At 46.8% G+C, this 13,788-nt stretch overlaps 2 protein-coding genes across 2 annotated transcripts; one reads left to right on the top strand and one right to left on the bottom strand.

Moving 5' to 3' along the window:
* Nucleotides 1–136: 136 nt before the first annotated feature.
* twf1a (twinfilin actin-binding protein 1a) lies at nt 137–6,292 on the top strand. The gene is made up of 9 exons (XM_029154323.3): nt 137–295; nt 954–1,034; nt 1,175–1,353; nt 2,278–2,373; nt 2,461–2,565; nt 4,115–4,240; nt 4,690–4,840; nt 4,923–5,044; nt 5,137–6,292. Exons 1-9 carry the CDS (start codon nt 271–273, stop codon nt 5,302–5,304), a joined length of 1,053 nt encoding a protein of 350 aa, XP_029010156.1. The 5' UTR covers nt 137–270; the 3' UTR covers nt 5,305–6,292.
* irak4 (interleukin-1 receptor-associated kinase 4) lies at nt 6,288–9,680 on the bottom strand. The gene is made up of 11 exons (XM_029154322.3): nt 9,244–9,680; nt 9,020–9,165; nt 8,530–8,688; nt 8,086–8,246; nt 7,950–8,014; nt 7,754–7,868; nt 7,571–7,680; nt 7,256–7,442; nt 6,984–7,046; nt 6,634–6,798; nt 6,288–6,530 (listed from the first exon to the last, which is right to left on the bottom strand). Exons 1-11 carry the CDS (start codon nt 9,402–9,404, stop codon nt 6,474–6,476), a joined length of 1,389 nt encoding a protein of 462 aa, XP_029010155.1. The 5' UTR covers nt 9,405–9,680; the 3' UTR covers nt 6,288–6,473.
* Between the last annotated feature and the right edge of the window lie 4,108 nt (nt 9,681–13,788).

Raw genomic sequence — 13,788 nt, 5'->3', positions numbered from 1 at the left:
TACAAAATGAGTAGCAGTCAATTTTAACTTAAGTCGAAAACAACGAAAGGGTTGATCTGGGTCTTGCTTATCGCATTAAACTAGTCTCTGTATATAAAAATACGAAACAAATATATTTAAAAAGACTGAAATTAAAAAAAAACGTCACGTGAGCTTGACATTGATGACGACACACTCGGGGCGGGTCTTGTCGGTGTCGTCCACTTCCTGCTTCTCTGCCCTGATTTCGCCTGAGCAGCTGCATCAGCCTTTTGTCCGACGAAAGACACCATGTCACATCAAACGGGCATTCAAGGTAGATGCGTTGTTTTGCTTCTCGTGTGTCTGTGTTTGTGTCTTTCACTGAGCGAGAGCGCGAACCACGGACGAGCTTTTAAATGCCCGCAACAATCCAGTGCAACGGGAAGCTAGCGTCAAGTTGGTTAGCCACTCCTAGCTAGCTGAGCGCTGCCGTGATGAGTGTGAGCAGCGGTGCCCTGTTTGGCCACTTCTGGGACTCTGACACATAATCTCTGCGCCTGTAACCCGCTCACGGCTCGCTCAGAGTGCGTCTTTTTCACTCACCGTGGTAGCAAACGATCTTAATGAGTGGGTTTTATATACATGTCTCTGTACACGGGGCTTATATCCTGTAAGGTGGGGTTTAGCCTGAATGGATGGGCGACGCCTTCATCTGAACTGCTGGCCTGGTAAACCGGCCGGTGTTCTCATAAGTATGTGGGTGTAGCTCTGGACTTACCTGCACTTTGTCCTTAAAAGCAAATAGGCCTATCTAGTAGTAAATGCATAATTAGATAGTTTAATAATTGTTATTGTTGGTAAATATTTTGTTTTTACCCACTCTTGCCTAATATTTGGTTACTTAGTTTTCATGAGGTTTCTAGCTGGAAACCAGCCTGTTCAGTTTAGTTGTCTGCTTGAAGCAAACACATGCTTTCTCTGTCTTTCCGCAGCGGGGAATGATGTGAAGGACATGTTTGCTAGCGCCAAAACTGGAGACCAGTATCGAGTCTTAAAGGTCGTCATTAAGGACGGTAAGCAGTGACCCAGCGATTACTTGCTTCTCGTGCCAAATGAAATTAAATTTGTACTTAATCATCACAATTGGCACTTTAATAATGACTAACAAACACATGCATAGCTGACATTTTTGCTGCACACATCTGCTTTCCAGAGCAGCTGACCTTGGGTGCCAGCAGGAAAGCATCCAAGAAGTGGGACCAGGAGTATGATTCTTTAGTGCTGCCGCTTCTGGAGGATGACATGCCCTCTTATATTCTGTATCGGCTGGACTCCTCTAACAACCAGGGCTACGAGTGGATTTTTCTTGCCTGGTCTCCAGACCACGCAGCAGTAAGAGACTGAGGCCTCCCTGGCTTTAATGAATAGCTTTCCATACTTTGTGGCTTTTTTCTTTTACTCCTTTTGCGTATCAGATGGGTGGGGCTTACCACATCAAGGCAACAGAGCTTTTCATGCTTGTAGGAAAATTGTTAAATGTAGACACTGACTGACAAACGGGGCATTATTTCTTACCAAGCTTCTTAAAATCTAAATCTTGCAAAATTATAGTAGTTATGACAGTCAACCTAAAACTCCCTGACCTACATTTTTAAGATTTCTAGAACACAGCAGGTCTGTAAATTCTTTTCTTTTAGCATAAATTCTTTCCTGACAGGTTTGTTGGTTTAGGTCTTAGCACAGTTTTAGACTTTGACCAGTCACACTGTGTTAGTTTCAGTTTTGATCATAGTTATATCAGTAACACATACATGCTAAATAAAACTGCATCTACTTAAGGTAATCAGTTTCAGTGGTACCAAGCAAGTGTGACGTGGTGTTACCTACACTCTGGTTCTGCTGAAACTGAACTCTTTACACAATACAGTCAATGTGATTAAAATATTCATGACAAATAGACGTGCAAATGTTGCTTATGTAGCAGCAGAAAGAGGAATGTGACAAGGAGAGACCAGTGCCAGCATAAAGTGCCATGCAGGATATTTGTAGCCTTCTAACTGTATGGTGGAAGCCAGCTCCAGTTCACTCTCTGAAGGATAGAGTTGTGCTCAGCATTGCTTCCTTGTAACTCAAAAGACTGTGCTTCAGGTTGAGGCTTGCCTGGAATTTGCGATATCGTTTCTCAGCCAGTGCATCCTAGTGTGAATTTCCTGTTGTTCATTCTTTTATTGGATATATTGGATATATATTTAGATTTAATTTTGATGACTAGTGGTGTTTAAATAAACCAATCAACCTTTTCCTCATTCTTTTCAGGTGCGAAATAAAATGTTATATGCTGCTACCAGAGCCACACTGAAGAAAGAGTTTGGAGGTGGACACATTAAGGATGAGATCTTTGGCACCACAAAGGTTGGTCATACAACAGCTACAGCTGTAAGGGCGCAGGGAGCTGTGCTATGTTGCTGATGTTTGACTGTGCTGGTGTTTTGCCATCAGGATGATCTGAACCTCAGTGGATACAGGAAATACCTGACCTCACAGGCTGCTCCTCTGCCCCTCACGGCTGCAGAAGAAGAACTGAGGCAGATTAAACTAAACGAGGTAAAATAATGGCCTCACGCAAAGCTACACCAACAAATGGCGGCGATTTAATGTCTTTATTGTTTGGACATTTCTACCTGTTTCCCGGTAATGTGGCTTTAGATGTAGAGATTAGGTTTGTTCTGTGATGACACTGTCATTATTACACATAAGTGCTGTAGTGAGGGCTACCTTAGCTCACAGTGGTTCTCCTCATCACATCTCCTGGAAACACACTGGTGTATCAATGAAGGCGAGTGGTGCAGTCTTCCAAGCACAAGGTCAGCAGCCTTGAGTGTTTATGTGCTTGCCCGGCAAAATCAACACGGTGCAAATATGCTGATGCATTAGAGGGGCAGGATGTTGGCAGAGACAGATCTATCAAGGCTGCACAGTTCACAGCAGTAGCTCCACAGAAAGCGTTGTTTACGGTCATCTGCAGCCTGAGCCACGGAGCGGTTATGGAGCATTTTATGAATGATGAGTGAATTACATGCAAATGAGAATCCTCTGTAGCGTGTGAGTGCTTGACTGTGATTCTGGAGCGCAGGTGAGCTGTATCACTGCTTTTGTCTGGTTGCAGCAATGAGATAAAGAGATTCTGTAATATAATATCCCCTGCATGTTGCTAATGACGCCAGCAGTGTAGTGTTCCACTGCTACAGCCAGATGCACTCCAATAAGCATAAAAATGAAGAAGCAATGTTTGCCAGTGACCTATTCAGAGGATTAGGAAACAACGTTTAGCTTTTATATTGGGCTAACTGTTCTTTAAGGAATCACCAGGTCTCAGGCTGCCACAAAAACAAGAACCATCATTTTCTACCATATAAGGAAGTGCTCTGGGTAGCGCAATCCCTCTCTGAAGTATGGTAAATTAACATCCGTGGAGCAAATAGGAAGTGAGGCCTGTGTTTGTCCTACTTGAGCAGCTGTTGAAGAAGGATAATATACCATTAATCTGTACTGCCTGGATGAAAAAGAGGCTTTGAAATATTTATCACTGCTGTGCCTCGGAGACGGCCTTTATTCCACTAAGCAGATGGATAAAAGAGCCCAAATCCTATTAGTATGCAAGGTGGCTACATCAGCGGCTCAATCATGTTTGCGCGGCGTTTCATTTTGGTAGGACAGGGCTCTAAAAATAGACCCAATCCATCAATGTAATCCCGGCAGCGTTTCCAGTTTTCAGCGAGGTGCCGTGTCACTTCCGATACAAGCAGCTCATGTCAAATCGTCGTGCTCCAGCATTCAAGCTGCTTGTTGCATATGTAAACCTTTTTACTTCTTGATTACTTAAAGGATATTGATTGTATTTGTAATCCTGGTTACACTTTCATGGGACTGACTTGGATGTTTTAGATGTTGGAACACATGCCATAAACACATAATAATAAATAACAGTTTTTTTATGTACTCAGCACCCTTTCATATTGTTAAAAGGTCAATTAAGTTCCTGCCAAACAGTGCAGCCTAGTCAGCTAAACGAATGACTTTATTTCCTTAATTGTTTTCGTATAATGCGATGAATAGAATGCTTAAGTGCATCTTGTTTTTGTGGTGCATTCAGGTGCAGACAGACATCAGTGTGGACACCAAGCAGCAGACTCTGCAGGGAGTGGCCTTCCCCGTGCACAAAGATGCGATGGCAGCACTTGAACGTTTACGAGACAAGAAAATTAACTATGTTCAACTGGTAAGTTTGTAAGAGCAAATCCTTAGTGTGGTTGCTATCCGAAGTCACCGCTGCCTTTACTTTTATTAGGGAGGAAGAGATGTTTTCTTTTGTCAGGAGCTGTTTACAGACGGACACAAAGACTTACTCATTTGCCAAAAAGCCTTTGTGTCAGTTCTTCTCATTCAGATTCAAAGGGTTCATGTCACAAGGTTTAGATTCATGCCAAGCACAAAGGAATGATTGTGGCACTGTTGTAGGCTTGTCTCGTTTCCCTTTTGTTGTTCCAGAATGCAGTGGGGTTTGTTCTGTGGATATATTCACGGTTTACTCCTGACTGTAAATGCTTCATACACCTGACATGAAGGAGTTATCTGCTTAACCAGCCTGCAGTTCAGTGCAGAGACTTTGTGATCACAAGCTCACACCGTTCACCTTGAAGGCTTATATTGTATTTCACTTGTCAACAGAAAGTAGACGCCGAACAGGAGCTGATCCGCTTGTGCAGCACTGAACCAACAGAGGTGAAAGACCTGCCGATGAGAATCCCCAAAGATGCTGCACGCTACCACTTCTTCCTCTACAAACACTCCCATGAAGGAGACTACCTAGAATCTATAGGTGAACCGCTTCTCACGCTCTTATAGTTTATGTACGGTGCTCATGTTTTCTTCTCTCATTGCTGTTTTTATTGCTCTTGCAGTCTTCATTTATTCTATGCCCGGGTATAAGTGTAGCATCCGAGAGAGGATGCTTTATTCTAGCTGCAAAAACCCCCTGGCTGACATGGTGGAAAACAAGCTTCAGATTGAGATTGTGAAAAAGGTAATGATCTGTTCATCTTTTACATCACAAGCACGCGTTAACTCGCTCACTCTAGATATAATTATGTTTGCGGTCTTATTCACGCTCCCCAGTTGGAGATCGACAACGGGGACGAGGTGAACAGCGATTTCCTGTACGAGGAGGTGCACCCAAAGCAGCATGCGCACAAGCAGGCCTTCGCCAAGCCCAAAGGCCCCGCGGGGAAGAGGGGAGGCCGCCGCATCACCCGACCCCCCGCCGAAGGCGAGGAGGAGGATTGAACAGACCTCAGCACTCGACCGCCACCTCCGCCCCACGCAGGTTCCACAGCGGCACATTCCTGCGACGGGGAAAATCATCGTTGACACGCTTGTTAAAAAAAAATGACAAACGCCACCTTAAATTTCCACATAGTTCACCCAGAGACCCAGCTATGCACGCCAAGGACAACTGAGCAATGACACACTTTCCATTTGTAGCCTGCCAAATGGAAGCACATCCATGTATGTTAGTGCATTCACAAAAAGAGAGTAATTAAGGATGATTCAAAGAAGCCAACCAGGACAAACGTGAGGTTTTTACTTCGTTGCCAGACCAATAATTCTGAAGACTTGTGTGAACGTGAGCCAATATGATGATACTCCCCAGTTTGAGTTCACATGCTTGAATTCCTAACTTGCATTCATTCCTTCAGTGTCAAACAATGTTTCCATGTCTAATGTGTTCCACATTTGTCTCCTACTGTTTGCACAGTGAGGTGCTCTAAAGCAAACATACTCGTGTCGATTGATTCCTTTTAACAGTGCATTTTATATTGGGGGAAAATTGAATTCTTTTTTGATATAACTGTGGTTTACATGAAAGAAAAATCATCTGCTGATAAACTTATTTTTCTATGCAAGTGCTGTAAATGTACATATTGTAGCTGTGTGATGCTCTATGGTTAAGAAACAGTCTCGTCTGTTCTCGTGATTGTTGTCGGTGAGAATGACAGTGGAACGAACCGGGGCTTCCAGAAATACTCCATCAATACATCTCAGATTTCACGAAGAGGAAGCTACTGCAGCCGCACGGCACGAGGCAGATAGGAAAGGGAAAACATCCACTGGTCTACTGATTAACATTAGGCTAACTACTAAACTCACCTCATGTGTGAAGGGGAAACCTCCTTGATCTTCATAGTGTCATTATAATAGAAAAGTCATGTCTTATTTGTTTTCTTACAAATCTTTCTTTTAAAGGAGGAAAAATAAAAATATTTAAATCACATTTCCCATCTGTTGCTTTTATTCATATTTACATTTCTCAGTTATTTTGATATGATAAACTGTTATATTACTGTTAAATTAGGAAATGTATCAAAAATATAGCTCATTTAAAAGACAAAGATCTTGTTACAACAAATACTTCCTAAATAGTTTGTGCTCTAAATCAAGATGTTTATCTTCAGCTATGTCTGCAAATCCAGAGAGAAGCTTTTGACCACTCCTTTGAGCTCAGACAGGACCTGTTGAGACAGATTAAGAAGTGAAAGCTCCTTTATAGATTTGGTGAGTATAACTTACACGGTATCTGTCCTGCGTCTTGCTCGAGGTGCATCCCTCCCGTACCTGCTGGATGACGGGCCGCCTGTTCTTCCTGTCGTGGAGGCAGTTACAGGCCAACGAGTAGACGCTGTCCACCTGGCTCTGCTCCCAGTCCGTCATCTTCTTGTCCACAAAGGCCTCCAGAGTCAGGTCCTCGTCCTCATCCTCTATATCGTACCTGGCCTCCATCTGAGCGAGAGGATTGGGAAACATCACAGCAGACGGCGCTGATGTATAATGTATACGTACAGGACGGACAGCGTTTTGTGAGGAAAACCTGCGTCCAAACCTTTTCCTGTCCCTGTTTAATGACTACTAGCTGATAAAATGCTCCCACTAATTAAGTGTCACAAGATGCATTCAAAGCCTCTTACCAAGAACTGTGGCTCGCGGTTTTCATCAGCGGGTGGGAGCCCAGACAGTATTTCTAACAACACCTGTAGATGGAGGTGGATGGGGTTAATGTTAACTAGAGCTTTAGTTTCATAAACGGGAAAAAAAATGTGCTCTAGCCTGAAACGCATGGAAATCCTGGTGGTGTCAGTATTTTGGGGGAACCGTACTTCCGTCACGCTGCTGAGTTGTCTGTATTTTCACTGCAGCTGCACTTTCTCGTTCCCTAACGCGTGTGTGCTCAAAAACCCACCACCCCGAAGCTGAAGACATCGGACTTGGGTGTGATGTCCCCCCTGAGCGCCTCGGGAGCCATGTAGGCACGAGTACCCACAATCCTCTCTGTCATCACGGTGGTTGACGTGTGTTTGGCCGACGCTCTCGTCAGCCCAAAGTCGGAGATCTTGGCCGTGAAATGTTCATCTAACAAGATGTTTGCACTGAAAGGAAGGAAAAGGGATGATGAAACATTATCTACAGCATGTATATGTGAAATCCGGGAGCCTCCTCATATATTTGTTGTTTAGTGTTTATGGGGACATTATTCAAAGAACGCTGCCGCCATCACCTTTTAACATCCCTGTGGACGTGGTGGTTGAGGTGCAGATGCTCCAGGCCTCTCGCCGTCCCCTCAGCGATGAGGCATCTGCGCCGCCAGCACAGCGGACGACTGTCGTCCTGCACAGAGAACAGGACTGAACCGTGTGTGTGTGTGTGTGTGTGTGTGTGTGTGTGTGTGTGTGGCCTTTACCATGCAGGCTAGTCGGTCGAGCAGCGAGCCGTTGGCCATGAAGCTGTACACCAGGCACGGGTGCTCCCCGTCGCAGGAGAAGCCGACCATGTCTATGAGGTTCTGGTGCTTCAGCCTGTGGGGACGAGGAACGTGCAGCAGCGCGGTGCCTTTTCAACACGCGAGGGGTCGGCGAGAGGGAGCGGGACACACTTACGCCTTCAGAGTTTGGATCTCTTGATTGAACTGAGCCCGCAGCTCGTCCGGCGACATGTCCTCCATCTGAACGGTGGGAACAGGCGTCGTGAGTGTTTTCTGCGCGTCGAGGATGTGAGCGGCGGGAGGACTCTTACCGCGTTGAGCTTCTTCACGGCGACGGCCTTGTCATTCAGGAACCCTCTGTACACGGTGCCGAAGCCGCCCTCTCCCAGTCTGCTGCCGCCAGCGGACGCGGGCCGGTCGTCAAAGTTGCCTGTGATGCTCTTCAGCTCATTGTAGAAGAAGCTGGAGAAGCCTAATGATAGAAGGTCTCATTAACGCCCCCTGCTGGTCAACAGTGGAAACCTTCATTCTGGCAATGTCTTATCTATTTCTGCAAAACATATCACTTCGTTTAAAACCGTTTAAATCCCATGTTGTTCTCTGATGTTCTTATTCTATTATTCTGTTCAATGCAAATCAGTGGAAAACTGTTGCTTCACTACACATGTGGAGATGAGGAGTTGAAAACACAACCGGATTCTACATTCAGACTCGTGTAAACCTGCAGGTGATCTGAGGTTGAACAGTGCAACCACCTGCGTGTCCTGCTTCGTCGTCCTGCAGAGGCAGCGGTGGCAGCGGATCGGAGCTGGAGGAGGAAGAGGGCGCCTCCGTCTCCTCCAGCGGCCGGGTGGAGGAGGAGCCGTGTGTCCGTTCAGGCGACGTCTCCACCGACGTGACCGCTTTCACAGAGTCTGGATGAAAAACGCTTGTAAGCATCGTGTAAACAATTCATAATGGAGGCATTCAGGATTTGTGTTCCACACTTTTGCGGCTGCTGCTCATGAAGGATGACATCAGCAGTGCTTGACCTTAAACTGAGTGTGGTTCCAGTCTTGCACCTCAGTTCCCACAGATCACTTGACCTTTAAAAGGACAGCGTGACCCACATTATGACACCAAATCTGCCAGAGGCGACAGAAGATGTGTGTGTGTGTGTGTGTGTGTGTGTGTGTGTGTGTGTGTGTGTGTGTGTGTGTGTGTGTGTGTGTGTGATCCTCTGAGCCTGCGCTTTCACGCACCCACCTGGCAGCAGGACGCAGGCGGCCGCCAGCAGCAGGTGGCTCCTCAGGATGTCCACCAGTTCCCCCACGGTGCTGTTGGCGGTGCCCCAGTCGTTGAGCAGCTCCGCGGTGGGGCTCTTCCCCTGAGCCGCGAGGCCCTCGAACCTCCTGGTGACGCACACACGCGCCGCGCTGAAGCAGACGCTACTTTGTGGCATTGTCGGGTAAAGGGCGAGCGTCACGTACCTCACGTGCTGCTGCGAGTACCTCAGCTCTCCGCTCGGCTTCCGTATCGACCCCGCCACGTCCTTCCACCGGTCCTGAGGGTCCAGAAAGTCGGACAGGCGGCGGCGCAAACTGTAACTCAGGTTGCGAATGTAAGTAGCGGAAGTTACTGAATTACTCATTGTGCGGAAAAAAAACGTTAGATTTGGGTTTATCTCATTGTTGGGCTGAAATGACACGTCGCTCACTGCGTCGATCTGTCTCGTCTGTCTGTCTGTCGGTCACTGAGTGGGTTTAAAACTCGCAGCAGTCGCTGGTATTTTCACTCAGCTGTGTAAAAGCGGCGTTTCCGATATTAAGCAACTTCCCCAAACGTAACACGGGAGGTCGGTCCCACTCGCAGTCTCAACCCACTACACGGAAATAGGACCGGGGTGGTGTGTGAAAGGTTCGGTGTCTGACCGGAGCCCGTGGGTGTCTGCGGGAGCAGGTCCGGGTCCAAATGCGTTTATTAGACAGGAATAATCAATGCGCGTGAGTAGAAAGTAAAACGTCTGCAGGTGATTTATCGTATTGCGCCATCTAGTGGACATTTAACGAATTTTTAATTTTTTTACTTATGCGTTCTTAAATAAATTCTTAATTTATATAATAAATTATATAATATATCATTTCTTAATATTTCAAAGTGAACTGGGCCCATGTTCTTAATTTTCTTAAACTAATATATTAGATAATTCTCCCCCGTCTGTCCATATAAACCAGATATATAGATATATGCAGGTTTAAATACAACCACTGCTAATGCTGCATCCAACAAGACTCAGACCTTAAACATGCATAAAACGTGTTAAAGACAACTGGAAATTGCTTTAAAAAAAGCAGATTTTTTCCCAATAATTGTCTGTTTCGGGTGTGTAACTGCTGAGTCCTGATCACTTCCATGTGGATGGGTGGGCCTGGTTCTCTCACTGAATGGGTGGAGTGTCTCAAAGAATAATATACTTTAAAAAATAACAGTGTGTGCGTGAAATGCCAGTAAAAGATCAAAGATCAAAAACAAATGCTAATGTCTGCCTGCTGTGAGGTTTCTCGGTTAGAATGTGCATTTTGTGCTACTATCAGCAATTAATGAACAGCTGACGCTGATGCCTGGGTTTTGCTCCTGTGCCCTCAGCTGGACTGTAAGTGACTCTGGGCAAATGCATCTGCCAAGTGGTTGTAACACAAGCGAAACCCTCCCTTCTGCCCAAAGTCATCTGGAAACTATGTGAAGCTGCGCATGAAGGGGGAACAGAAATCCAGGGCCAAATTAAAAGCTGATGAACATTTTTAATAGCATCGGTATGTGTGTGCGCCTTTGGTGCCTGTTGGTTCCCACAGAGGGAGGTTCGTGGAAACACTGACCCAAAGCACATGCACGCTTGTGCACCAACAGGCTTCAGCCACAAGCTGTTTCATTTTGACGCACGCTGAAGCTGACAAGTTTCTCATTGTTTGTGACGGTGGACCATCATTCCACTGCACGACAATGATGTGTGTGAAGTGCAGGACACCAGGCTGATGCTTCACAATAAAAGCCCGTTTGCGACGCTCTAGTGAGCCATAAACTGGGACGTTTTATTTAGTTTAATGGGCTTTTTATATGTGCTGACAATCTATGCACATGTTCTGAATTACACAAAAAGAAGCTTTACCCACATGTGCAACACAAAGTGCAATTAAGTTATTTTGTATGGCACAGTATAATGAGAGCCATGAGACATTGTGTTATCCAATCACTGGAATCCTCCTGAAGTTTAACAGCCCCTCGAAAAGACACAATCTTGGATTTATAAGATTAGCCTGTGCTCATTAGCCGTTTATTTTAGTGATGGAACAGGTTTCTTGTTGTACTACTTAACAGCGATTGTGTGGATTAAACTTATGTCTGTGTGAGTTTGAGCCGATGTCCTGCGTGGCTCCTCTCACCTTAATGGCAGACGGGGAGCAAGGATAAGCTCTGGAGGAGAAAGGAAGGAGTGAGGAAAAGGAAAGAACAGAAACAAGGACAGGAGAAGAAACCATCACAAAGTACAGTATAATAAAGAGAGAGAGGAGGAAGCGAGGGGGACCCCCTGCTGTTTGGGAGCAAGGGCGGGGGCAGGACAAGTGCCAGAGTGGCTTAGACGACTGGGGAGAAACTCTGCAGGTGGAGGAAGTGATCAGAAGGAGTCTCATGGTGTCCAGGAATTCATTATCAAGTATCAAAGCATAGTTGTGGAGTGAGCTCCAGTAATTAAGACGATGCAGCAGCAGACCTGCGAGTGCATTCTGCCACATTCCTCTTCTGTTCCCAGGTCAGCGGCCCAGAGGCAGCGTGCACAGCTGCCTCGCTTAATTAGCAGTCTCCGCGCGGCGCATCGCAGTTCACCCGGCGCGTCGCAGGTCTCTCGCGGTGGAATTCAAATGAGCCCCATGAATGCGAGGGCCCACTTAAGGAGACAGAGGGGAGCGGCAGGGGGTCGGTGCCCGCTGCCCGTCCGTGCAGAATGAGAGTTCGCCGCAGGGCTGTCCTCAGGCGGGAACGCTGTCCGAGCACTTGAATGCGTCTTCACGCTTGCATTTCGGAGCCCTGCACAACGAACACTTTACTAATATTAAGTGCTGAGAGGAAAAGGTGGCATATGTGACTCGGCCTGTAGGGGGCAGTAGCGACCTGCAGAGGCTCATAACTGACCAGTGGATCAAAGATGAGGAACAAACTTTCTTAGAGAATGAATTTCAACAAACGTTAATGGTCCGTTTATTCGACGCCGACAACTAGAATCAATTACTTTTCCACCAACGTACTGCCTCTCTCTGTGTGTTGCAGCGAGCGCACTCCACACACACAAGCGCAGGTTCTCCTCGCGCTGCGTCTCCAGTGGCCGCTCGCCGTCGGCGCTGCACTCGAGTGCCCAGCGACACTGTCTGAGGCCGCCCTCCCGTCCCCGGGCTCATATTTCCTCAAAAATCTCTGGCCACAACCCCAAAATTACCTGTCCAGCTAAAAAAGAACAGCTCCTTGTGAGCAGGAGACACAAACGGACCCACTCTCAGGGATATTATTCATATTTTAATCCATTTCAGACCCGATCATTAGTGTCTGTGTGATCTCTGCTGCAGATTCGTTTATATGACAAAATATTCAGTTTCACGTTGCTGCCAGATGTTAAGTATACGTAGAACAACAGAGTCAACGATGCGTGGTGCCTCTGCTCCCACATATTAACCACTTTGCTTTAATCAACATCTCAAACTACTTTTTGTAGTTTCCACTGCTCGAATTCAAGCTTTGCAGTTCTTGTGTATACTGAGAGGCGCCGGGCCTCAACTGGCTGTGGTCACAGCTATAGCACGCGCGGCGGCTGATCCTCTCCATCGTCTGCATCCAGATGTTGGAGGCGACGGTGGACGGAGGGCCGCGCGCCGACCTCTGGACCTTCTCTAAGGACGTCGCCGCCGCCGCCGCTCGGCTCCGCTGAGAGCGGTGGTGAAAGGAGCCGGCGTTGCCCTTTGACATCCCAGCAGGGAGCCTGTAAGCCAGCGTTCGCCGGCGCTAATCCACGGACACAAAGAGCCGGGCAGCACACACTAACTGCTATTGCGAACGCTGCCCTGTCATTAAGCAGCGAGTGGGAAGCCACACAAAAACGGCCTCGTGCGTACGTTTATGTTATGAGGGGAAATGGGAAATCGTCCTTTCAATGGCTCTGACCGACTGCCAGCGGAGGGTCGAGGGTCAAGACATCTGAGTTGGTCTCCCTTTATTTTTGCTAAGAGGACTGAAGAATGCTGAAGAGGATCTTTAAGATAATCAGGGAGAGCGTTTCAGCACCAGGTGGGCCGAGGCTCCAATCTGCAGAGAGCTACTCACAAAAGCAGATTCTTCACAACTTGTTTCGGTTGTTATTGTGAGTTTGCTCCTGTAGCGTCATCCACTCCTAAAAAAGACCGGCCTTCGAGAGCCGAGGGCGATTGGACGTCCCACAATGAGGCCCTGACACTTCACAGCTGGGGAGAGCTCAGCTTTGCCCGGCTCGCGGATGACAAAGGACCACCACAGGTGCTTAATTGTGGGGGCTACAAACAATGCTCCGCTTATGTGCTCTTGGAAACATGTCGGCGTGTGTTGATGGATGAGGTGAACATCATATTAGCCTTGTTGCTATCAGCGCGGACAATTAAAAACAGAAATCCTGCGGCACAAAACAAATCTTAGCTCAGCGTGATCTCCTCAGTAGCTACTCTGTTAAAACTTGCTTAATCCTTTTATAATAAATTACAGTCATACAAAGGGAAATCCAAGTCCAGCTCCTTAGCGGTTCAGGACTGGCTTCTGCCTCATAAATCTCTTAATCACCCCTCAGAAACTCTGTAATGAGTTTCTATTCATTAAAGCAAAGACTGAGGGTGTTGACCATGCAGATCATCCCTCCAGGGTCTCCGAACCCAAACACCTTTTGTTTGGTGGGTTGATTAACGCCCAGCGTGCTCCTGCAACACTGAGTCATCCTAATAGCGATGGGTTGATCCTTCCTCCAC

This window comes from Betta splendens, chromosome 6, assembly GCF_900634795.4.
Source record: "Betta splendens chromosome 6, fBetSpl5.4, whole genome shotgun sequence".
Taxonomy (NCBI): Eukaryota; Metazoa; Chordata; class Actinopteri; order Anabantiformes; family Osphronemidae; genus Betta; species Betta splendens.
This window is presented reverse-complemented; position numbering and strand designations above follow the sequence as displayed.

Excerpts from the sequence above, each read along its gene's own strand:
- twf1a (XM_029154323.3), top strand. The coding sequence starts at position 271 with ATGTCACATCAAACGGGCATTCAAG. Across the intron at positions 296-953 it reads ACATCAAACGGGCATTCAAG|CGGGGAATGATGTGAAGGAC; the intron begins GTAGATGCGTTG and ends GTCTTTCCGCAG. Across the intron at positions 4,241-4,689 it reads AAATTAACTATGTTCAACTG|AAAGTAGACGCCGAACAGGA; the intron begins GTAAGTTTGTAA and ends ACTTGTCAACAG.
- irak4 (XM_029154322.3), bottom strand. The coding sequence starts at position 9,404 with ATGAGTAATTCAGTAACTTCCGCTACTTACATTCGCAACCTGAGTTAC. Across the intron at positions 9,166-9,243 it reads TACTCGCAGCAGCACGTGAG|GAGGTTCGAGGGCCTCGCGG; the intron begins GTACGTGACGCT and ends GTGCGTCACCAG. Across the intron at positions 6,799-6,983 it reads ACCGCGAGCCACAGTTCTTG|ATGGAGGCCAGGTACGATAT; the intron begins GTAAGAGGCTTT and ends CCTCTCGCTCAG.